Source organism: Drosophila suzukii, chromosome 3 (assembly GCF_043229965.1).
Source record: "Drosophila suzukii chromosome 3, CBGP_Dsuzu_IsoJpt1.0, whole genome shotgun sequence".
Taxonomy (NCBI): Eukaryota; Metazoa; Arthropoda; class Insecta; order Diptera; family Drosophilidae; genus Drosophila; species Drosophila suzukii.
Window position 1 is genome coordinate 82,572,693 of NC_092082.1, and position 25,984 is coordinate 82,598,676.

The 25,984-nt window shown below is 42.8% G+C and overlaps 4 protein-coding genes across 11 annotated transcripts in view; 1 reads left to right on the top strand and 3 right to left on the bottom strand.

Annotated features, from left to right (window-relative positions):
* The window catches only part of jar (Myosin heavy chain 95F jaguar), a 74,698-nt gene that overhangs the window by 4,544 nt on the left and 44,170 nt on the right, over positions 1-25,984 (bottom strand). The gene's annotated exons all lie outside the window — the stretch shown is intronic.
* Positions 447-3,556, top strand: LOC108004858 (NFX1-type zinc finger-containing protein 1). Its single transcript, XM_065865516.2, has 5 exons — positions 447-703; positions 766-1,724; positions 1,786-1,953; positions 2,011-3,174; positions 3,229-3,556. The coding sequence occupies exons 1-5, from the start codon at positions 580-582 to the stop codon at positions 3,511-3,513; spliced, it is 2,700 nt and encodes an 899-aa protein (XP_065721588.2). The 5' UTR covers positions 447-579; the 3' UTR covers positions 3,514-3,556.
* On the bottom strand, positions 3,548-25,854 carry twin (CCR4-NOT transcription complex subunit 6-like twin). 4 transcript variants are annotated; one of them, XM_017088972.4, is made up of 8 exons: positions 25,678-25,853; positions 24,354-24,385; positions 24,035-24,163; positions 23,786-23,972; positions 23,095-23,270; positions 6,980-7,048; positions 6,028-6,340; positions 3,548-5,965 (listed from the first exon to the last, which is right to left on the bottom strand). In XM_017088972.4, exons 2-8 carry the CDS (start codon positions 24,358-24,360, stop codon positions 5,188-5,190), a joined length of 1,659 nt encoding a protein of 552 aa, XP_016944461.1. In that variant the 5' UTR covers positions 24,361-24,385; positions 25,678-25,853; the 3' UTR covers positions 3,548-5,187. The 4 variants fall into 4 exon arrangements, with proteins under 4 accessions (XP_016944461.1, XP_065721589.1, XP_065721590.1 ...); XM_065865517.2 differs by lacking the exon at positions 24,354-24,385 and having other exon boundaries at positions 25,678-25,854; XM_065865518.2 differs by lacking the exons at positions 24,354-24,385; positions 25,678-25,853 and adding an exon at positions 24,996-25,343.
* Positions 17,024-22,650, bottom strand: LOC108020263 (homeotic protein female sterile). The gene has a single exon (XM_017088386.4). It carries the CDS (start codon positions 21,834-21,836, stop codon positions 20,031-20,033), a length of 1,806 nt encoding a protein of 601 aa, XP_016943875.4. The 5' UTR covers positions 21,837-22,650; the 3' UTR covers positions 17,024-20,030.

Below are 25,984 nucleotides of genomic sequence, written 5' to 3' on the forward strand. Positions count from 1 at the left end.
AGATACCCGCTTGCATGCACTGTGCAATGTACGTTGTACATTCATAAATATCGTATATATAACAAAGCCAGCATTTATAGTTTTTAAAATTGGATTTTAACAAGTATTTGCTTGCAGTTAAATAAATATATGTTTTTTGAGGTTTACAATGTTGTTTTAATTATTATTCGCTCTCACATTGCACATAAGGGGCTGTCAATACATTACGTAATCATAGTTTTTCCGGGTTTCGAACTCCTCCTCCATTAGAATCATTTTCTGAAAAAAAATCATTTTTTTAAATTAAACGCTTACGTATTTTGGCATTATTTACAATGTACGAACAAGTATTAATGATGTTTTATTAATACTAAACGAATTACCCGAATAATCCAATTACGTAATTTTAAATTTCCGGTGTAAACGGGGCCTTAAAAAGTATGAGGTTTTACAGTAAACGCAATAGTGCAATTCTGGTGAAACGTGGCCGAAAGCTTTCTCCGTATTTTTGTTCTTCCCCCTTAGCTAATCATTTCTGTACATTGCTCATCACTTTTCGGGATTTCATTTGCGCCTTCTAATCTATCATACGATACAACCATGTCAAGTTCAGATGAAGATTGGTTCAACCAGGATGAGGACGAGCTGGTGCAGGATCTGGAGAAGAAGGTGAAGTCCCTGGAGGTGAATCAGAATGAGGAGCACATAGATTGCATCCCCGAGGGTAAGTACGATAAAAAGCCAACTCATCCTAGCAATTACATATGTATAATATTATGCTTTCAGTGGGAGATTACTTGAAGCAACTGAACTTGGAGGCCTCTTTAGGGAGTGTGGGAAATGATGGTAAGGCCAATGGTCGATTCTCCCTGACCGACTTAACGAAGGCCCTGAAAATGCCGCCCATCGACATGTTCCTGTACTTCCTGTCCGAGGATCGGGATCTCTTCGTGAACCAGCTGCTGGCCAATGATAGTGTGAAGCGAGTTGGTCTGTTTGTGGATGTCTTGAAGTCACTCTGTGAACTAGAGATGGGCGGCTTCGATGAAGAGTTCCTGTCCGCCTTCAGCCGGCAGTCTGTGCTGCTGGACAAGATCAAGAACCTTCTGTTGGCCAAGGCATCTTTGGGTAAATGCGACGCGGACTCGGTCATGGTGTTGACCCACATAAAGTGGCTGCTCCTACGAGCCCATAAGAATGGAGTGCTTAGTCCCCAGGGCTACGAATTGGTGGAGATGTACAGGAAATTGGCTTATTCCTGTGAAAGCGACTTGGCTGAAGGTCTGGAAGCGTTCACCGGCAACCTTTCGCACAATGTCAAGGGACAAATTTATCCAACGCTGGACAAGTTAGTAGGCAAGGAAGCGGCTAGGGAAGAGGAACTCTCAGTGCCCGACAAAGTGGTCCAATACTTGAATACGCAGCGGCAGTTACTAAGAGATGATTTTACCACTCCTTTGCTCGAGTTTGTGCAGCAGCTTCGCACCGGAACAGATCCCAGTGAGCAGGAGCGACAGGGTCTTCTGTGGACCAATGCTTATCTGACTTTGAATCCTCAGTTTGCCGAGGCTCAGCGTCACAGCCTAGTTTTCCTAAAAGTAAAAGCTGATGAAGGTTCTAATAAGAACGGACTAGATAACATAAAATCAGGAGCATTGCTCTGTCTAACAACTAGTCTCACCTTTGATGATCTAATCCTAGCCACCGTGGGCTACACAGAGCCTGAAAAACTTAAGGAGGGTTGTGTAAGTAATGTAACTACTACTCTGAAGATCAATATTTAACATACCTTCTTTATATCGCCAGCTAAGTGTGCAGATTGTCAAGCAGTACAACATTGGCAACATCTACGACCGACCAATGACCATGTTCCAGACGCCCGTGTTCTTTGAACCCTATCTTAGGGTCCATAACTACCTGAGCACCTGCAGCACCGAGCATTTTCCAATGCGTCGCTATATTGTAGATGGAGTGGTAAGCATATTACAACAGAACATATATCTATTGCACTTTATTAATTTTTTTATTTAGTTGGATATAGCACCGCCAGCTTACATTAAACCAGGAGTTAAGCTGAGCCTTAAAGGCAAGCCCTTCACTCTGGACAAACTGCCTGAAGATGTGCCTTTTAATGAGAGTCAGGGAAAAGCCTTCAAGGAAGCCCTTAGCAGGGAGTTCAGCATCATTCAAGGACCGCCAGGCACGGGCAAAACGCACCTCTCGGTGGAGTTGGTCAACAGTTTGATACAGAATGCCAAAGTCCTGGGCACGGGTCCCATAATTGTGCTGACCTATACAAACGACTCGCTGGACAAGTTTCTGGTGAAAGTCTCACACTACACCCAGGAAATACTACGCTTCGGCTCCCAATCTCGAAATTCGTTAATATCCAAGTTTAATGCACGTACCATGATCAATCCAGATCTGGTGCCACCTCGCTTGAAGCGAATTTGGTGGCTGGTCAACTGCGAGTACAAGGAAAAGTTCCAGTACCTCCAAAACCTGTACTCGAACTTTGATAACAGCGAGGAAAGCTACCAAAAAACTTTGATGGCTCAGGACCAGCTGCATCAGGTGGCCGAGCGAATTGAAACACTGCGCATGGTTTTCCAGTTCTTTCTGGCAAGGGATAAGGATGTGCTGGCCATGACCACCACGTGCGCGGCTCGTCTCAACTTCCTTTTCCGGCTACTCCAATCCAAGTGCGTAGTTTTTGAGGAGGCAGCCGAGATTCAGGAGGCACACATCCTGGCCTGCCTAACGCCGCAAACAGAGCACGTTATCCTTGTCGGCGACCACAAGCAGCTCCAACCCTTCACCGGCAGCACTAAGGTGCCACAGATCTCGCTCTTCGAACGCCTCATCGTGGCCGGCATGCCGTTCTCCATGCTTAATCTGCAGTACCGCATGCGTCCATGCATCTCGGAGCTCCTTGTGCCCAGCATTTACGACGAATTGCTCTGCTCGGATTCAGTGAAGGAATACAAGGACGTCCGCCTAATGGACAGAAACTTGTACCTTGTGCAGCACAACGAGCCGGAGCAGCGCACCTCTGACATGTCCTTCGAGAATCCCTACGAAGCTGGCGTGCTGGCTAAACTAACTGAGTTTCTTATCGAGAAGGGAAAGTATAAGCAAAGTGATATTGTAATACTTTCACCATACAATGCACAGATCGAGTGCATTAAGAAAGCGGTAGATAAATATAACTTAATATGTAGCTTACAATTTATAATGATTCCTTTTCAGCTTCCTCGAAAGTATCGGATTCAAGTGGCAAGTGTGGATAGTTTCCAAGGCCTGGAAGCCAATATTGTGCTGCTCTCGCTGGTGCGCAGCAACTCGTCTGGCCAAGTTGGCTTCCTGTGTCTGCCCAATCGAGTTTGTGTGGCTCTTTCTCGCGCCCGCTGGGCCCTGTATATTATTGGGGATCTGGAGATGCTGCAAAAGTCCTGCCCTAACATTTGGAGTCCCATTGCCAAGCGTTTGGAGGAGAATTCCGCTATTGGAGATACTTTCCCAACCATAATATAGGTCTTATAGATCAGAAATAAAATATGTATATATGTACATTTGATTCTCTCTTGACTTTATTTATATTGATGAGGGGTTTCGGTGATTGAAGATCGCCTAACGATGTGCGCCTCGTTTATGTCATCAGTTTACATATTTATCTGTTACACCTCGACATTTAATGGAGTTTACAATGAGGGCCGGTCATGGAATTGGTGTGTGAGTTGAAACGTTTCCATGCAGGATGGTTCTTCGGCCATTCTGTACTTAAAAATACTTCTTTACGACATTTATTTTGTATTTTTTGCTGCACGCATGTATGTACACATAGTTTATATTTATATATGATCTCTTTAGGTCTAAATATGCACAGTAGGGTGGGTACATTTATCTCACTTTAGAATCGGAGGGGCGGAAAGTATTCTTTTGAGTTTTAATTCTGCGAAGTGAACAGTTTTAGGGAACATTTCGGAAAATGCTCATGTTGTACGTTCCGCCCCTAAGAATATTTTCTGTTGATCCATTAACATCTACACAAATCGACCTACCCCAATGCATTCAAATAAAAGTAGACCGAACTATTTTTGAAGCTTTCTAATGTTATACATTACATGATTCTGCGCTGCATTATCAACTAGTTAAAGGATCTATTTTACTTTGCACATCCGGAGCGATTCCGGTTCAATTTACTTGGCTGGCCAAAATAGTATCTATACACATAAATCTTGTATCTTGTAACTCTGTAGTTGTTTTTTTTTTTTGTAATCCTTTCAGACCCAATTTAGAAAACGGTTCGATCAGATAAATTTGCTTTTTTTTACTTAGATAACTTTTTTCGTTTAATTTTTACACAATGTAATTTACTTTTTACTTAATGCATAATTGGTTTCCGGTACTATTTACGAACGGCTGCTAATAATTTTGCTAAACGGAATTAGCTTTGATTTACTTTTGCTGTGTGAATGAGCAGTGTGTTTCAAGATAGAATTTGACATATGCATATTGTATATAATGGATTTATTCGATGGTGAAAACGTGCAGTTGATAAAATCAAAACGAGAAGCGCGGAAGAGGAGTGCAGCAAGTAAATTATTTCCTTCCTATTACGATTACGATCTTAGTTAATGGGTTGCATCGGTGAGCACACTTTGCGATCCAGCGCACAAAGCGGCGGAACCTCCACAACGTCGTCAGCTTATAACTTATAGGGTTCTTGAGGGGGATGTGATTGGTACAAGAGCTGGGAGACCGGGGGTTAGAAATCAAAGTCGTATGTCGTATCTAACTAAAACTGAATTTTGATGCGAGCAGATCGCCACGTCAGTTGGGAGCGGGATGCGGAGCGGTGACCTGTTTATTATCCGCTGGCGTTGCGGGATTGGTTGCTTTTCTCGCCGCTCCAAGGGCAGCCGTCAGACGATGGCATCCGCTGTTGCTGCAGCTCCGTCCCCTGTAGCCGCCCGGGATCATGAGTGCGCCGCCGCCGCCTCCACTTGCAGCTACACCGCCACCTGAACCTCCGCCGCCGCCGCCACCGCCTCCGCTGTTCCCGCTCCCAGTCCCATTCCCACTTCCGCTTGCTCCCCCGCTGGCAGCCGGCGTGCGCGTGGCCGCCGGCGCCGTCGTCGTCGTCATCAGGGTGGTGCTGGTAGTGGTGGTGTTGCTGGTGGTGGGTCTGCCGCGTCGATTCTATTGCTACCGGCGATTGATCAGCCCGTTGGGAGGCGCCTGTTGGCTTGCCGTGTGCATCAGCTCCAACTCCACGAGCAGCGGAAAGTGATCGGAGGGTATGTGCGGATGGGGGCATCCCACCACCTTATTCTCGCGCAGCCAGTCATTGGAGACGGGACCGAGCAGGCCCAGCGGCACCATGCCCGTCTTCGTGTAGAAGATGTAGTCGATGATGCCCTTAAAGTCGAACGTATAGTTGGTGTGCGGCATGATGTCCTCGTTGTAGGCGGAGGCCAGCTTGAACGAGTGCGTGAACTCGTTGGTGTCGTTCGAGAGCAATCGCTGCAGGCAGGACTTATAGCCCATGTCCTTGAAGTCCAGATGGTCCATAGCAACGCGGCCCTTGCCGAGGAACTCTACCACGCCCGAATCGGGCAGCGAGTTGAAGTCACCGCACAGCAGCAGCTGGACGGCATTCGAGTCGTTCTTGTGTCCCGGCCGGAAGCTATGACTCGCCTCGTCGATGATCGTCTTCAGTTCGTTGCTCAGCATCATCGTCTGGATGAGCTTGACGTCGCAGAACTCCGGGTCCCAGTGAATGTGCGCCGTGCAGACGAGCAGCGGCTGCGAGATCTGCGTCACCTCGGACATCGGCTCCCAGGCGTTCTCCTTCACCTTGAGCAGGGCGGCCAGGCCGATGTTATCCTTGGGCATCACGCGATTCAGCATGTTGTCGGAGCCCTCGGCATTGGCCATTGCCAACTGGTTGAACTCGATCAGCGACTCTTTGATCAGCGTGAACCTGTTAGGGAAAGCCTTGCATTAGTTTCTTACCTAAAAATATGATTTCATCTTTGTACTCACTTGGACGCCCTGAAGAATATCGCACAGCCATCGACATACTTCCGCTCCAGCTCGGACATTGTCTTGGCTCGCGACTTGGGCGAGAAGATGCCTTCGTAGCCATCGTTCTTGAGCTCTGGCAGGAAGAAGTGGTAGAACTGTTCCGTCTCGATCTCCTGCAGACTAATGATGTCCGCTGCGTAGTGTCGTATCTCGTCGATTATGGACTTTTTCCGGTACTCCCAGCAGAGGGCCCACGACGGACAGTATCCGTACATTTGCCTCGTCGCGTATTTGTCGCAGAGCACATTATAGCACATGACCGTAAAAATGCCTGAACATAGGGAAATTCGTTTAGTTAATAAAGAAAAATATACTTCTTAAGTTCTGTCCCAGAATCTAAGACACTAGATACCTATTTTTTTCATAATATTTGTATTCTATAGTACTAGCATCAATGAAGCGAATAATTTTAAAAACAATATTAGATATATTTTAATTATACGAACAATTTAAGCAAACAATTGTTAATAGTAAATCAATAAAGAGCAATATAAATTTATTATGCATTTAACAGATATTATAGATTAGATATCTATTTTTAAAATAATAGTCGGAATTAAAAAACGAATTTACTTTTTAGTATTTCCAGCATTTAAAAATGAAATGAACAATTTGAAAAACCATTCAGGTAAATCAATAAAGAGCAATATAAATTTATTATGCATTTAACAGATATTATAGATTAGATATCTATTTTTAAAATAATAGTCGGAATTAAAAAACGAATTAACTTTTTAGTATTTCCAGCATTTAAAAATGAAATGAACAATTTGAAAAACCATTCAGGTAAATATCTCTAATCGACTTATAAGAGCGGCTTGCTTAGCTATCTAGGGCAACTGCAAATGGCTCGGTAATAGAAAATTCTTGCTGGCCGACTGACGGCTATTAAGCTTTAATTACAACTTACAGGCTGGTCGCGTTTTGTTGGGCTTGGCCAGTGGCAGCCAGGGCCTCTGGGGCGGTGGATTGACGGTGACTGCAAAGAAAAAAAGACACGCGGATGTACGGTTAGTTGGGCGAGTGAAAATGCGATGCCAAGTGGTGGTGGCAAGAGATTATGAAATTAGCACCCGCACATAAAGCGTTCCCCCGCCACACACACGAGCACTCCGTATCTCTCGGCTACCCCACTGACACACTGTGCTGTGCTGTGCATGTGCCTCCATCCACGTTCTTCCACAACCACAACCACTTCTCCCCGCTCCCGATCTTCCACAGCCGACCTGCGCCGGGTGCAAAGATTGCAAGCGGTGAAAGTGACATGCACAAGCAATCAAATTGCTTCCGCCTTTGCCTTGGGTTGCCCCACCGCAAAAGCGGCACCACCAGTCCAGTCAGGTGGTGCTTTGCTTTTTGCATACACCACACCGAGGTGCAGCACTGATGGGCAGCCAAATACATGGGTACATGTATGGGGTATACTTATGCATGTTACTTTTTACCTTGTAGAGTTACTTTTATGAACATGCATTTATCATAAATTATAACATACCAACTAGACATTTGAGGTTTTATAGGAAGTATAAGTGGGAGTCCCATCACAATGTAATAATGAATTGGAATTTTCTTAGCCTTAGATATATTTTTTCTAACCCAAATACTAGGTTTATTATATTATTAAAAAATGTAATTTTCAGAACTATTATACAGACCCTTAATTATTAATATCCTTTTAATATATCAAGTACCATCGATAACTTTTTAAAAAGTATCTTGTACTTTACTGATTTTAATTCTTAATAGTCATACTGTGCCTCATCTAGTTGTAACCATTTATACACTTATAATATATTCGAATATCAAATGTTTCTGACCCTTGTATATAATAAGAATCGTATAAGGAAGGTATAAATAATCTATTACCATCTTAAGGGTGAACTGAGCAATGGAGTATTTTTTAGATATATCCTTAAGAATGACATCTAGGTGAAAAAGGAGTACCTTTCCCATCGCTGATGCTGCGGGATTCACTTACTGCGTGGTGTTGGACTACTGATACATGGGTTTCTCCACCTGAGGGGGTGGTACAATGGGGCAGGTGGGGCAAAGCCGACCTGCTGCGTCTGGGGCAGCTGGGCGTAAAACGTGCGTTGATATGGCTGCTGGTAATACGACGGATGATGAGGATGACATGGATGCTGCTGATGATGCAGATGCTGCTGATGATGCAGATGCTGCTGATAAGGCGGATGATGTTGGTGATGTGGATGGTGCGGGTGGAAGATCTTGCGAACCACACCCGCCCCGCCGTTCCTCGAATTGGTTGCCGTGGCTGGGCCGCTGCTTACAACATATTGTGCCGCGGCAAGGGGAGCCACGGCTTGGAATCGAACCCGGTACCTCCGCTCTGCGGCGATTCTACGGTAATGGGAGTTTTGGAGTTGTGGAACCCAATCGCTTCGGCTCGCTCTTCTCTCCTCTCTTCTCTTCTCTTCTTGGTCGCTCTCAAAACGAAAAGGTGGTAGCGGGTTTTCTGGAGATTTGTTTTGCTTTGTTTCGCAGTCTCGTTGATTGTTTTTGCATTTCTTTTTCCCTCTGGTAATTTTGTGCAAACGGCGACGCCGACTAAAAACTTTCACTTTTTAATAAATTTAGTGATTTTTTTTTTGTTCATAATTTTGTTGCTGTGTGCGCCTTGTTTTGTTTTTCGGTTGTGTGTGTGTTTCTTTCCTTTTTTTTTGTTTTGTATTTTTGCTGACAGCCTTTAATGACTACATTAACGCCGCTTTGATTGCATTTTAATTGTACAATTCGTTTTTAGGACCCAGCACACTCTTGTTGCGCTTTACTTTACAATTATGCAAATGGTTATTTAATTGAAATGGCACTAACGAAAATTACAGAAGACGCAAATGAGTCACCGAAACGAGAAAGGGATGGAAAAAAAAGAGCAACGTAACGTGTGTGCTTGTATTGAAAACGATCGTTGTGTCTGAGGCGTAAGTATTAACTAAAATGTTGCTTGGTATTACAAAACGTCAAACAAAAGACTTTGACAGCGAACTCAATGCCAACTGTTGGCACCCTCAAGTGGGGTTTCTCATCGTCATTACCATTATCATCATCATCATCATCGCAGCCATCGATGGGTTAAAGGTGTTCGCTTCGGGGGCCTCAGTTACGAAACTTTTACCCACCGCGTACACCCACGCACCCACTCGAAACTCCCTTCATCCGCTGAGTGGGACGACGCATGGTAAATAATTTCACCGAATTTGTGAGTGATTACCCCATGGACAGGTGAAACAAAAGGCAGACACATCGAAAACACTTTGGAAAACAAAGCGATCAACGAAATTTCAAAACAAATTTGTTCAGCCAACGAAGCGTGCCATATTTTTCGGGGGGCTGCTGGGGGAAAGATGGATGGCATAGGGGAAGTGTTACAGTGGAAAGTTGGACTACTTAGCATACCTATCTATATAATATAGGTTTCTGCAAAAATGGATTTTAAAAAAAAAGCAGGTTCCCTAAAAACGAAACTATTTAACAAAACTTGGATAATTTTTCTAATGTTTCTTATACACACTATATTCTGCCAAGGCATTTAGATTTATCAACGCGAAATTTCGTTTTCTTTGGTTATATCATTTCCCTTTTTATACTTAGATCTCCCTTAGTTTAACATAAAATTCGCTGCTAGATGCGAACTTCCTAAGAGAATTCTCATTACCAAAATAAAAGTGAAAACGAAAACCGGTTGCTATATGTGAATGGCAATTGAAAGATGTTTGTTTGGTGCTCTACTTTTTGCCAGGTTCTTTTGTGGGTTTTCAGCTAAAAGATGCTAATTTACTTCATATCTCGAAATACAAAGTATTTTTTAAAAACATGGTAAAACACAGGAATTAATGTTATTATTAAAGATATCAGTGTTTCAAACAGAAACTAGTTCCATTTACAAATGTTTTGTGTAGCTTTCGTTCCTACCTATCTATAGACTCATTACTGCCTCCAATCCTTTCTTTAATCCACTCCGCTCGATCGGTCATAAATTTCCACCGTCATACAATCAAGATTATTTACTGCCTAATGGATGCATATCAATTATGTTTACTCTCTCTTGACACGGTTAACTCAAAGTTGCCATTCGATGGTTCAATATTCGCCTGGCAGCCTGATGTCACGCCATGTCGTGTCGGCCTATATAGGTATATATACTATCCCGTAGCTCCTCTCCCACCCACCTATTACCTTTCCCCCGGGGTTCCCTCCTCGGGCGCCACTAGAAAGCCCTTTCTATCCAAAGTTTTCATGGTCGCTGCTTGCTGCATTTGAAAACAAAAAGAAACGAAATGAAATACAATAGCAAACACCAAAAAAAAATCAACTCTCAGAGGCAAAGACAACAAACAAAAGTTCGAAAGGCAAAAACCCAAGTGAGCGTATCGAAAAAGAAAGTGAAATTCAAATTGAAATTTGGTGCGATTAAAAACGCCAAGAGGCCAATGCAGAGCCTGTTTGATGTGAGTGTGTATTGGCCAACGATATCGTATGCACAACACACGTTGGTTGGTCAAAACGGAGGCGGTTTTCGAGGGAATCGGGTTGGGGAATACGGGTATACGAGGTTCAGAGGAGTCGGAGTGGAGTGGAGTGGATCGCTCTGAAGTGGAGGCCTGCTTCGAATAGAAAACAAAAGTCAACTCGCCACTTGCCACACTTCTTCTCGAGCACTGCAATTAGATAACTTGTTTCATTTGCACCAGTTTTTTTTCTCGCTCGATGCGATCGGAGCAGCAATTGACTGCCAATGTTCAATGGCGTTCAGCAATCGCAAGTTGCAAGTTGCAGGTTGCTGGTTGCTGGTTGCTGGTTGATGGTTGCTGGCTGCTGCCAGTTTCTGACTGGTATTGCTTGTCCCAGCCCGACCAGTCCACTTCAGTCGCCATTCCATGCGATGCCTCCACTTAAGACAATCTGGCATTAAAATCATAATAATGAAACACAATTTAAGGTGCATTTCAGGCACTCTAAACATAGATGAGGCTGAAATAATAGCTCCAAGAAGTGATAAAGTTAAAAAGCAGGTCAATACCATTTGCCAAAAGCCTGGTTAATGTAAGTCCCATAAATAAATCAAACAATAGAATTAACCTTTCTTATGATCTCATGAAAGTGACTTACATTTTGACTAATTGGTTTAAACATTAAAAAGAGGTTTAGGAACTGAATTCATATACAGATATCCTACATATGTTTTCATGACTATTTTAAAGAAATTCGTTTAAGTTTGTTGAAATTTAAGTGTCATTACTATTTTAATATTAAAGCCTTTCTTCAAGTGCTTTCCTAAAGGAATCTTTAAAAATATACATTTCAAAAGTAACTTGGTGAACCATTTGTAATCACTATTCTTTTGGCCACAATTGTGGGCTTCCTTCCATATGTACATATGTGCGTGTGGGAAACCAGTTGGACAGCATTTGCCGCTGCATTTCTTGCCGGGTTTCACAGATCGTGGCCGATCGTGAGCGCCATATTCAAAAGACTCCAATTGTGCTGCGTCACATGGAAAATCAATTGAAAATGTGCGCGCACAGTGATTATGCACAGGCGAGCGGATGACGAGTGGCAACAGCCGATTCAGATGCAGAGGCAGCAGATCCAACACAGCCGGAGCACCCCATCTCCACCAGGCCTCCAATGCACCACCGGCAACTCCAACTCCATCAGCAGTTGGATTCGCAGACTGGCGTGGGCTTTCTTTCCATGGAGCAGCCAAGCACACAATGAAAAAAAAGCCGTAGAATTAGATACATTTAAATTGATTTTTAGAACCTATTTTAAATATGAATCAGGAGGGTAAATATTGTTACAGTTTTAGTTTTACCTATTTTAAATATGATTCTATGCACTATATTCTATGTTGTGAAGGAGGATCTATATTTTACAATTTTAGTTTGTAGTTTTTTATTATATTTTCATCTTGGAAAAAATAAAAATATATAATAACCCTTTACCTGGAAACATTTATAGCATACATTTCATATATTCAATGCTATCTTTTATTGATTTTGCAAACTCATTGAACAAGCTCAAGAATATTTCCAAATCTGTAAGAAAAACTGTTCCTTTTTTGATAAGATAAGGCCACTTTCCCCGTGGCAAAGACAAATTGATACCCAATTTTTCCCAGTGCAGTGGCAGCATCTTCGTAGGAGGCAGTGGCTGCCTCACGCGATCCGCCAACAATGCCGCACGCTGCTTGGTTACGTTTATTTTTCTTTCGCTGATCCACTTTTAAATCTTTGCGCGCACTCGCAGCCGCAGTCGCAGTCGAAGTCGGGTACTTTCTCTCTCCCGCAGTTGGAAAGCGGCGACGAGACAACTGCCTACTGAATACTGCCTTTCTGCCTGCTGACATTGACACAGCCTGTAATGGGCCATCCAATCCAATCCAGCCAGCCAACCAACCAACCAACCAACCAACCATCCAGCAACCCATCCCCAAAAGAAAACATTCAGGGGCAGATCTCACACTCACAAATGGGGAAACCCAGACCATTCATAGCCTGGTAACAAAAACTGAACTATAATTAGAAGACTTTAACTACCAAACACTAAAACTACTCTATATTTAAACCACTTGTAAAACAACATCCTTAATAATAAAATGATCTAGATCGGGAAGAAAACGTCTTTAACACAAAGCCTTTCTCTTCAATGATATCCTTAAAAACTTGTGATCTAGAAAGACAAGTATAACGATATAACTGCATATGAATTTTGTATTATGAACCATTTCTTTTTTAGTTGGGTTTAAATTTGGTAATAAATAAAGCCTTGTGCTGTAAATGTAAATGATATACAACTTATTTATAGCAACTTGCCTGAAGCTTTCGATAGATAAAAATATTTTCTCTTAAATTTCGCCCATATCAATTCGACATTTTTGGTCAAAGCTATCCATATTTTCTCAAAGGCGAACTCACTATTTTCAAATTTCACCATTCGAAGAACTAATAAATAAACGCCTTTCAAACTTTTTACCCTAAAGAGCAGCCTAGTTTATACTGATATATTGGATAAGTAAGTTTCTTTCAGAGAAATGAAGTGCTAAATTTCGTGAGGTCTTTAATTAAGAATAGCTTCTTAAATACATAAAACGACTGTATAGAGAAATCTCCACAGCCATCATGCACGGTTTGTTTTGTTTTGTTTGGTTTTTTTTTTTGCTGGCTCGCATTGACAGGTCTTAAGCAGGAAATACTTGATTTTTTTCCCAGTGCAGTTCGGCCCATTCCCTGGCCATAAAACTTTCTAACCATTTGCACTTCCTTTTACGCAACAACAACCTTGATAAGCCCCAAAAAGACAGGCAAACGAAAATGAAACCAAAAACGAAATGAAAACAGGCTGTAAGCCCCACTTCCGCATTTAAAACAGTATTAAAGGCGAGACGACCAGACGAAAACATTTCCGATTACTGATGCATATTTATCAGAAATATGGGCCAATTATGCGAATTACTCCACGAAAATATAAATAAGAAATAAGAAACACGAAAAAAACGAACGAACGAATCAGCCCAACAAGCAATGAAAATAAAAACGGAAAAAGCTTCGCCATGACTAAGCACAAAATCATATAAAACCCAACCAAAAAGAAAAAAAAAGTTAACATTTCGTAACCGAAATAACAGTTAACACTCACAAAGGCGGACAATGGGGCGGGGCAGGGCGGAGGGGGCGGGGTCCGGCACCGGCCCCAAAAATCATCAGCCGCTTTGTTATTGCCCTCGCCACACTATTATAATTTTTGGCACTAATATCATCATCATCAGCGCGCTTCTTCACTCCCAATTGCAGTTATAAATACCGGTTTCGCTATATAAATAAACCATTTCAGTTGTTTGGGGCCGTTTTGTCATCCCCAACGATACTTAAACGGAGCGAAAGCCGGGGTATATTGGCCAAAAAGGTGGGCAATATGTGGAGCACAAGCTTACATAAATCAGTCTAATCAAAAATATTCAGAAAAAGAAATGGAAGGAGATTCAAACTTATAGATCTTTTGGTTTTTTATAGATGTTAGAGGTTTTTAAGGGATGTGTGGAACTTCAGGGCCTATATGGTATATTTTAATAACAATAAAGCTAAGTATCATTGCTCAGATAAAAAAGGGTCAACAAGTTTTTAGAGCTATTTTAATGTTCCTTGCTTTTACTAATGTTTAAATTCCATGTTTTACATAGATGATATACTATTATTTGCGAAACTTTTGATATTTATGGGAAATACTAAAATATACTATATATACATACTATTATTTATAACACCTTTGGTATTTTTCATGAGGACATGATATTTATCGTGTTATTACAGTTTCCAAAGACTTCATTAAAAATAAAACAGTTTAGTATTATATTACCTAACTATAACAGGGTAACAACAAAGTCCATAGCACCCTTTACATTTTCGCTCCACTTCCTCTTCCCACATTACAATTCGGCATGCTCCACTAAATCGGCAAACGCTGTGGGAATCGATGACGCCGCGATGCGTTTAAAATGCATTACAAAGCACAAAATTGTCATAAAAATTAAATTAAATAAAAGCCGAAAACAAGAAGAAAACGTTCATATAACAAAGCGGTGACGAGGGGAGAAAAAGATCAACTGACTTAAGCCAATTAAACGATTAGGTAACAGTTACAACAATAATGGTAGTAGCAGCAGCAGCAGCAGCATCGTATGCAGCACAGCAACACAAAAACATCGTCATCGGCCAGAAAGGCAGCACAGTAACAATAAAACTCAGACGAGTCGAGTTATAAACCTACATAGAGCAGCAAAATTTGTACAACCAACGGTGGGCCACTGCGAGTGGCAAACGGAAAAAAGCCAGAAACAGAAAAAATTAATTCATGTTGTGCCCATTTCGTGAGCGGGTACAACAAAAAGTAAAGATGAAGCAGAATAAGTTACAACCAGAAGTTAAAGAGGGCATTTAAAGACCGAAGATAGGGATGCTCTATCATATGGTTAGAAGTTAGGAAACCCTAAGGATTTAAACTATTAAGCATTAACAAAGTCAAGGTTTTCAAAGGAAGTTTGTAAAAATTAAATAATATCAATCTTTAGATCCTAAATAGTTCATTCTTGATTATTATATAACGAGTTGCTTCATTTTTAGTGTCAAATATTGTAAGGTAACCCCTTCATAGAGTATAATAGGTTAAGAATACGGCAGCACTAAATGAAGCACAAGCCGCTCACAAATGGCAGAAAGACTTAAGAGGAGTTAACACCGGCCCTTTGGCTGTTCTCCGTCCACTTGATTTATGGGTTCCGAACCTCGATGGTGCATCTTCTTTCTTTCCCCTGGAGTTTACGTCACAGGCGACATTAGACCCCCATCCAATTCCCCAGTCCACCGAATGATTTCGTCATTTGAGGCTGCAGCGACGCATTGCGAGATCTTAACTTATATATTTCTATAGTAGTAAGTGTAAATGCCTAACATAAGGGCAATGATGTGGATGATTGGTCAGATGAAATGGTCCCAATCGCTTACTCTTCGTTCTAATGACCATCTTATGCTATTCTTCGCTTACGATCCTAACTTGTGACCTAATCAAGCATGATAATCTTCAATGGGAGCGGAATAACAGCAACCCAATTAACTTCTGTTGGGTAATATTGACATACATTTTCAGTTCTGTAACTCTGACTTTATTACGATCTTTTTACTAGCTATAAGTGTTATAACAAAATATGTTATTATAATACTAACACCAAGTAAAGTTCTTTAGTGAGTAACCTTAGTTTTAATTATGTTCTTATAAACCATCATTTGGCTTGTCAATTTTTATTGTATAAGATTTTCCCATAATGCGTTCATTAAAACTCCCCCGAATTCGGAACGTTTCTTTTAATGAATTCTTCGTCTGCTTGTTCTATTATCTTTATCTTTATCTTAGCAGACAATCAAATTTACACATTGCCCAACATGAATACAAATTTACACCACCAAATTATTCAAAAGTGGAGCCCTTCATCTTTCTTCTTCGAGATGCTCATGAATAGTGCGGTATAGTTTGGCTAATGGGCCAGACAAGTGGCAGCCGGCAATTGTCTGTGAAAATGCAAGGCAAAGTCAACACGAGAATGGCTGAAAAGAAAATCAAATGGTAGTGCCAACAAAAAACAAGACAGCCACTTTAAGACGACCCAGCGAACGAGCAGACGGCATTAAAAGTGGAGAATAAATGTAATAATGACATTTGTGGCCGTTAGGAGTTGGATTCTTAACTGTTTGACATTTTGCGTAACCTTTTTCGTAGACATTTGGCCTTTATTCGGATTAACCGCGTTTTTTTTGTTTGTGGGTCTGTACAGAGGAAGTTGAGATAGGAACTTGGGCAACGCAAGACGACGATCGTGATGAAGATGATGATGATGATGGCGATGAACTACCGGTGTGTGTGGCCCACTGAACTGGCCAAGTTAATTGGAAAATGAAACTTTCAATTTCATGGCGAAATGCTAATTTCTGGCCAAAGAAAAGTCAACTGGAAAAGCGGCAAGACCAATTGGCCAGGAAACTTGGGGGAGATGATGGAGGAAGACACAGCGATACTAAGTAAAAAATCACGAAAGTAGTAAACAGAAAAGAAGCTTGAAAAAAGTGATACTCTTTCCTTAAATTTAAATGTTATAGGTAATCTTTATTTGTAATACTTTGTTTTGTTCCTAAAACCAAGTCAATGGTTATAATGTATTTTTGGATCAATGTGTTTTTTCATTTTTATAATAAAAGCTTAAAACATATAATTTATTAGTGGGCAGCTTTAAACTATTTTCTAATTTCGGTTTTTGTTTTTAGATTTCTATGTCCAGACTTAGATTTAGATTAGATTTCTATGTTGAAAAATCTCTCAGCTACATTATAACCCTCAATACTTCTTCAAGAAGGTTAAGATTTCGAAACCCCGGCAAATAGAACGACAAATTTGAAGTACCCACAGCGAGAGCAGGCGAGGAAAAACAATTAAACTTCAGAGGCTAGAAGGAAAATAGAAAAACTAGCATGTTGGAAGACGCTAAGAAAGATGGCCCCGCTTCGTTGGCCAGCGGCTATATCATCTATGGCCAAGAACAACAAAAGCAACAACTACAACGGCCAAAAGCAAAAGCAACGCGACGCATTTATTGACGTAGCCAAAACACATTAGCCACCGCTGCTGGCCGGTGGTGCGATGGAGCGATGGTTCGTTCGGTGGTAGTGCTAGATGGCGGCTGATGGCGCAAACAGTGTTGCAAATGACCCAATTATCCACTGACCCACTCAACGCTCGTCCGTTGTCCGTTGTCCGTTGTCCGGGTCCGGAGTGCGGAGTAGAAACCATGGAACTTGGAACTGGAAGTCGAAACTTGGAGCACGGACCTCCAGAGGTTCGCCGGTTCTATTGTGAAAGAGGCTACCCCAAAATCGGGCCTCTTTAGAAGCTGACTTAACAAGCAGTTAGCTGAAGAGAACTACGCCAAATGAGGCCCTAAAATGGAGACATTAATTAGCCTAATGACGGGGACAAAATGCCCAGAAATTAATTTGCCAGTTACGGTTATGACAGCGGTTAATCTTTTTCTTCTTTTTTTTTTTTTGCGAAAGCCGGCCCAAGCAGATTCACCCAGGTGAAAGGTTCCCACTCTTCTCTGGGGCTTTCGGTAATTGAAATCTGTGCAGCGGCCTCTCTTCTAATGTTTGGAAAGTCCATTTTCGAGTGGTGTGGTGCAGTGCATCAGGGATTTCTGAGTGAGTAGGCCCAGAAAAACGCAGACTTCTGTTTGTTTTTCCCCCGACCCCAAAGTCGGCCCAAAACGTGCCTCATTAGATCAGGCTGAATTTACCTTATTTGTTATTTCAACACCCATTTTTTCGGGGCTATCAAAACAGCAATCGAGTTCTTTTTGTTTGACATTTTTGTTTACACTTTTTATTGAGTTCTCGTTCGGGCTTAATCAAAATAAATAAGTTGGCCATATTGTTTGGTGTGTTTGGGTTACAAATGTGGTGTATTGATGGGTTAACTATAGGATTGTTATTTGTGCAAAAACGATGCTTACCAACAAACAAAACACTACAATAATACGAGAGGGGGAGCACAACAATACGAGCTAGTGAAAATATAATTAATTAAATAAATTAGCTTCGAGTGGTAATTTCTATATCTGGGGAATGGTAACACAAACCGTCTGCCCGGAACCTGCCAATGGAAAATCTGTGACATTTTCCAGCGGCGCGCGATGCTGAGACGACTCCTCTCTCAGCCGAACACGATTCGAGCCAAGTTAATTCAAGAAAAGCCAAGTCAAGTCGAGCTGGAGCGGAAAACTTCAAGCAATTTCTGTGCGCGCTGCGCGTTCGTGAGTTTCTTTTAATTAAAAAAAAAAAAAAAGAAATAGGCGAAAACTTTTACTCGCCACCGCCAACTACAAACAGCTAAGCAGGTAACTAGGGCTGCTCTCGATTTTCAGATTTAGATTTTATGCTTGGCGATCTCAGTTGGAATTAATTGTGCACCCAGATCTTCTTTCGGCTGTTTCATGGGCCGCAAATTGCAGAAAAGTCGGAAATGAGACTCTTAATTCGAAGATATAACATGATATGATACCGATCGACCATGAGTAAGCTGAATATGAGGGTCTTATAAGCTCTATTAAACTCTCACTTTAAATCTATAAATATTCAATTGGAAAGAATGTGTTTTCAGTTCTCCGGCCACAATGCGTTTCAAAATTGTAAGGCAATTGTAATACAACTTTTTCGAGGTTTAAGAAAAATCAAAACTGAACATTTTTGAATACCTTATCGTTTTAAAACGCATTGTACGTATAACTAAGCTTTCAATAGAACTTCGCTTCTAACCATTAGAGATCCTGTCTGTCTGTGTTCCCCAATCTAAGGATAACCTAAGCATAATCTTATTAACTATAAAAGTTCACGTTGTAGCGCATTACAGACTAAGTAAAAACCGATAACCCACTAATCAGATAACATAAAAATAGAACCCAAAAAATATATAAAAAGATACATATCTAACATGTAGGAACGTTGCTTAAGCTCAAACATAAAAATTAACACACACACGGAAGCCTCCCCTTTATAAATCCCAGATCTTGGGGAGTTCGATTTGACAGGTTTCTAGGGGGCCCTATGAGATGTGGATAACGTTAATGCACAAATAACAACAAGAATTAATGGTATGTTTAAGGTATAAGATATACAGATATGGGGTATAGTTAAAGTATCTCTAGGGTTCACATCGTATAATCTACACGATTTCTACAATTTCTTCTTCTTTTTGCGCCACAAAATCTGCATAAGAGTCGCACCCTTCCCGTAACCCCCACCCGCAGCTCCGTCATCTGTGGTCTTGGCAAAAAGAAAAAGAAAAGAAAAATGTCTTAAAAGATATACAAAACGCTGCCACCGCCGTCGCAGTGAAAGTGAAAGTTGAAGTTGAAGTGGAAGTCGGATTCGGATTCGGGTTCGGATAGTCGCACTGTGTGTATGTGGTATGTACAAGGTTTCCAGTCCCCCGGTCTGTCTTCATAAGTTTCCATTTAGCCGGGGATCTCGTATCCAACAGCGCCCATTTGGTCAACTCGTTGGCCTTTTGTTTTTCGCTCCAATCACGATCATAATGACTGTGATGATGATGATGATGTGATGATCGTCTCACATGTGCGTTATATCCATTTAATGGGTTTTCTTCTTTCTTCGCTGTCTTCGCTGGAGTTGCGCAACTTGGGGTTGGGTAGAAACTCAAAAAACGCTTTCGGGAGATTTAACATTTACATTTCCCAATCCAAAATGGAAATCGCCCACGCCATCCCATCGTCGTTATCTGGTCGTCGTCTCACGTTTCTCCAAATCGTCGCAAAATGAGGCACTCTGATTTTGATTTTCATTTTGATTAGTTTTCCACGGGCGTCGTCATCGTCGTCGTCGTCACGAGATGGTGGAAAACGCTGGCTTCAGCTTACCCACCGTGCCCAGTATCAGCCTGGTGGGTGTGGCCCGGCTGTCTGGGCCCAGTTTGGCAGCTGCCACTTGGCTGTCATCGTGGCAGCCACCTCCACCTCCACCAGTTGGCTGCCTTCCCGCGCGCCACATTAAGCCCAAGCTATTGCCATGGCTTATGCCGCTGCTATTGTTGTTGCAATCCACGAGAAAATCCAAGGCTGTGGGCGTCGCATCCGTCAGATTCAAATGCTCAAAGTTAAAGACGAGGCCCGATCCGCAGTTGTGGCTGCCAGCGCTATCCAATCCACTGTCGCTGGCTGCTCCCGATCCCGATCCCAATCCCGATCCGGACTGATCCACAGCATTGCATGTCTCGATCAGCTTGCGCGATATCTCATTCAGGCTCTCATCCAGCAGCGTCTCCGCTTGGGCGGAAATCGAGGAGGAGGCGTTGCCCAGTTTTCCGCCTCTGAAGCAATTGCCAAACAGATCGTTGGCTATGTTGATCCCACTCAGGATATCTCCGTAGCCGGAATCATCGCTCAAGCATTGCGAGGGTGTGGTCACTGCACTCGGATGACTACGCTGGGATCCGATTACACCCACTATTTCCGCCCGACTGCTGTCGCCGGTGATGGGAGCAAACTCCTCGGTGGTCTCCTCCTGCAGAGCCGATGAGCTTGGCAGGCTCTGGCTGCAGATGGAGCTATCGCAGGAGCTGTCCGAGTGCGTGGATGAGGTGGAAGAGGAGGACTCCCTACTTCCGCCTCCCTGTTCGCTGGAGGAGGCATCGGAAAGCGATCGCCGCAGTGGGTAATCCCATAGAGAACGCAGTGGGTCACATTCCCGGCAGAAGCACACCCCGTGCGTATGATCATGCTGCAGTATTCCGGTTGCCAGGTGATAAGATCCTCCTGCGGCGTAACCCTCTCCAGGATTAGTCAACTTAGTCGGCATATCGGACTCCATTTTGAGGAGAACACCATTGCCTGGCTTGCGATCCTTTTTGCGTCGCTTTCTCGGCTTAATGATCCTCGGCAGACAGGTCTCCGCCGCTGGTGAAGTGGCCTGATCCTGGCTGGATGCATTATTGCCGGCTGTCTGCTTCTCCTGGCTGCTGAGCACCGGTGGTGCAGAGTTCTGGTAGCGAAGGGCTCGTGATTTGTCCGCCAACTTGAAGCCTGCCTGACTGGTCATCGGCTGATAGGCACTCCAGTTGGTCGCCACAGGATGTTGATGGTGATGGTGTGGATGATGTGGCTGGTGGTGCTGCAGCTGCTGCTGCTGTTGCTGTTGTTGTTGCTGAAGATGCTGCTTAGCATTCTGCTGGAGCAGTGGCATGCCCTGGGCATGCACAGCCAGCTGGGACATGGTGGCCCCTCCGGGTGGCCATGTTGGGCATGATTTTGGGGTGGATTTCCTCAGCAATCTCTGTCGCTGGGCCGGCGAAAGGTGACTGGAGGCGTTCGAGATGAGCGGTATGCCGGCGCACTCATTGATCCGCTGCTGGTTAACCACGCCATAGCCACCGTTCTGGTTTGGTTGGCCAGAAGAAGCTACCGATTGAGCTCCAGCCCAATTGGGCGGTGGAGCAGACGGCGGACCATGATGCAGTCTGTAGGCTGGAGCTGCACCCGGCTGATGCTGCTGCTGCTGCTGTTGCTGGTTTCCCAGTGGCCAATGGCTCACCGGATGCTGATGGTATCGCAGGGGAGCGTAGTTAGAGGATGGTGGCAGTGGCAATGATGGAGCTGTTTCAGGCGCCCTGTAAACGGCCACATGCGATCTCATGCTGTCGTTGCTGTCTTAATCCCAAACTGAGTCCTGGCTGCGGATCGAGTCGATTGCACATCACTTGGCCGCTTGCTTTGGATTATTATTATTCGGCTTGGGCCACCACCGCTCAATGAGGCATGGGCATTTTTGGTTGGCCAACAGAGTCGAGAGTCGAGCGATTCCACCGCAACGAAATGAAAAGCGAACGCCAAGAAACTGGGACACGGCGCGATCGCAATTACGAAATACGAAAGACACGGCGCATGCGCGACGGTCGCGAACGGGTTTCCCGCTGAGGAGAGAGAGACTGGAGGAGCTGAGTGTGGAGCAAGTGCGTCCGCCTCGTAGCCAAGCGAGCGGCAGACTGAAGTCAGCTGCTCCAGCGATCGCCACCGAGGCCCGCCGGCTAACAGTAAAAGCCCAGTTAAGACCAGTCTCTCGCTCTCTGCCTCTTAGGTTCCACTTGGCTCTCTCTCTCTTGTAAGCCAAGTTAACATCCACTTAGAGCGCAGCTTAGCTTGGGGCTTTCGGCTTTTGCATGTCGAGGTCGTGCAGTTCTTTCGGCCCGGCCGATACGACACCGCCAATTGTTGTAATTGTTGCATTCAATTATACATTTTTAATTGATGCCCGGGCATTATGTTTTCGGCATTAATGGGCAGCCGTGAGTTTGAACTTTAATTATGGCCGCTGCAACAGGTTTTATGGCCTATCCTGGTGTGGGAAAAGGCATTAACGAGCTGTAACACCTTTGCGCACGGAGGAAAACTTTTCCTTTTAGAAACAAATTGTAACAAAAACATCTTGCATTAAAGAATACCTCAAAAGTATCCATATTTAATATTCTCTGTTAAAAATTTAAAAATGTTTTTCATTAACGACTAATTTCTATCTAATAACTAAACGACTTTTATGGTTTTTCTATTGGGTTTAGTACCGACTTTAACTTACGTATACTAACCATGCTGAAAAATATTAGTTTAAGGATATTTGGACGGGTTATCTTCAGCTAAAGGACAAAAAAACATTCTTAAGTCTGTTCCGTTGATCAATAAATATTAATTTTCAGTTTTCAATTCAAGCCCCATCAGATAGTTAAAATACCCTTGAACCCGCAGTTATACCGAAAACTTTCTCTTTTCGGAAGCCTTTTTCGCGTGCTTTCCTTTTTACCCCCACACACAGGCACACACGGACGCACACCTGGTCAGGAGCTGCTCACGCACCTGGCCGACACTCACACTGGGATATAGAGAGATATAGGGGGACTCACATGACAAGTTGTCCAGCATGTAGGTGAGCAGTTTCTGCGTGCCGTTTGGCTCGTTGTAGATGTTCATGAACTCCTTTTGCAGTGGATTGCCCATGAGGCCGAGTATGACGAGGTGGAACAGCTTGCCGATCTCGTAAGGCAGCACGCGCAGAAAGTTGTTGTTCAGCAGCAGTTCCCTAAAAGGAGGAGAGGCGATGGAGTGGGTTAGTGAAATGCACGGGGATCATTAGGGCTAACGTCCGAACAGAGGGTCTAGATAAGGGTTCTTTTGTTACCAAGTTAGTAACCTTAATCAATTCAAATTTGTGTACACCAATTTATCCCTAAAGCTTTTGGCAACTTTTTAAAAACACGACTTCTATTTAGGAAATACTTAATATACAAGAAAAACGGCTTAAGATTCATCCAACCATACAACTTTACAACTGTGCTTAATTTACACTTGAAAAAGTTCAATAAATATAACTGGGTTTTTAATTTGGATAGCTATTTAAAGGATTTCTGAATAGGAGCTACATTTTTAACATGCTTTACCACAACACTATAGGATATTTCAATACAATAAGATATACAAGAAAGAGTCATGTATCACTGTATTGGATACTGACTATTTGAATTATTTTAAACTATTTCTGTTAAAAATGAACTACTGAAAACTCCAACTAACCGCTACCCCAACACCAGCACTCACCGCAGCTGGATGAGCTCGCCGAGCTCTGCGGGCAGACTCCTCAGCTTGTTGCTGGACAGATCCAGGGTTCTGAGACTGATCAGCATGCCGACATCGGCGGGCAATCGCAGCAGCTGGTTGTCGTTCAGGTAGAGGGCGGTTAGATGTTCGAACTCCCACAGCGACGGACTTATATTGCGGACGCAACCTGTACCAAAAAAATTAGGATGAGTTAGTTGAGTTCTTTAAGGGTTTCAAGGGATAACTCACCCGTAATCTCCAGACCACTCCAATTCGTCTTTTTGCCAGCGGCTATATCCTCCTGCGACAGAAAGATTTGCTGCCTCCGATTAGCACTGTCGTATTTGTCTTTGTTACGAGACATTTTATAATGATTGCCTGTTCAGTATATATGAAAAAGAGTTATATTAGTATCTCTAGGTAAGAGTTGGGGACTAGATTAAATCTGGATTTGTTTCAAGGAAGTTAGGGCTCATGTTAGGAGACAAAACCTCGCTTAGCAACAAAAATATGAATGTTTTGAGTTTTAGCTTAAATGTATTTAGGAGAATTGGAATCAAATCATAACCTTTCATAATAACCGCCTGATGATAAGCGTCTCTGCAAAATATTAATAAAGTGGTTTCAATTATTATTTTGTATTAGTAAACAAAGGAGGGGTTGGGGGCTTTTGATTTGGGTGTACATATCATGGGGTCCAGCTAGGAGAAAAATAATAGCGGTATTTAAAAACATTAGTTTTAGGATGTAAAATTTAGATTGATCAAAACATTATTTTAAAGATAATAGTATTTATGTTCTCTTTATATGAATTTATGAGTATATTTAGATTCCAAATTTTAACAAATTTTTCAAACTTTCTTTATAAGACAAGGAGATTGTGTTTCAAGGGTTTTTTTTCCATATTAAACGAAAATCGGACAATTACGATTATATAGTTTTTGATGAACTGCTATTGGTCTTCGCACAGCTGAGGATGGTAAATTATAAATTATAATTAAATGCAAACTAAAAGGATTTTTTGCAAGCGCGCGCAAAGTGCAAGCACACACACACGGACACCTAGCACACGCACACACACACAGGCACACTGAACCGTTAGAAGGGAGAATGGCGTGGGCGGGCAATGCAGGAGGAAGAAGAATGGCCGTATGGCGTATGTCGCATATTGGAAATATCGGGGTTACCAGAAACAGGAGCCGGGGATTACCTGGATCAGTTCACTTTTCCCTGGAAGTCACCTCACTCTGGATTGTATTGGGGGATTCAAATGGAATCAAATTTACTTGCTCGTTTCACGCGCTCTCTCTCAGCTCTTCGCCCGCAAATTACTCAATAATTTTGAAAGAATTGGAATTGGTAAGCCAACTTATGTCCTCCGTGCGTTACACTTTCAAATTTTGGCAAGTTCTAACGTTTTTGGTGCTCTTTTTGGTTTTACCCTTTTAATCTAATTTTTGTTATTTTTTTGGCTGATTTTTGTGTCTGTTTGTCGAAACAGAAGCGACGATTCTGCTGTTGCCCTACTCGTTTTGGGTCGCTCTTTCTTCTGCTGCGCCTCCGCTTTCCACTTATTTATCGCGCGACTCGTTTTCATCGTCGTTTCTTGTTTTTGTATACATGGTGGCCACTCGGAGTTGCCACTCGGTTTTATCAGCGGGCGATATCACGGCAATTTCTGGCCAAAATGCGTGCCTATTTGGCCAACTTCAGTCTGCCCTAGTTTTCAACTGAACAGCTAGGTAATGTTTGTTTTGTGAATTTAACTACATAAAAGGGATTTTAGTCAAAACAAAACAAGCGCACAACACACACTCACACGCACACACATACACACACACACAGACAGACGGTCGCAGGGTTGAAAATGAAAACACGTAGAGATTTCGTACTGTTTGCTTTACTAGCCACTTTTTTCGGTCAACGCTCTTTGTGGTGTCAACTCGGCTTCCAACGCGATATATTTTGTGTATTTTCCGACTCTGGATAGGTGATTTTTTTGTGGTTTTAGCCTGCTGCTGCTATGTGTAAACTCTCGTTCTTCGCTTTCCTTCGTTTTCCATTTCTCTTTTGTGCGCTTGTTCTGCGTACGCGAAAATGCCCACTTGCTGCCTATCGGCCAATCGAAATTTGCAATCAGGGCTGCCAACTATCGTATGAACCAAAATAGATAAATAATTTAAAACGAAAACGTGTGGA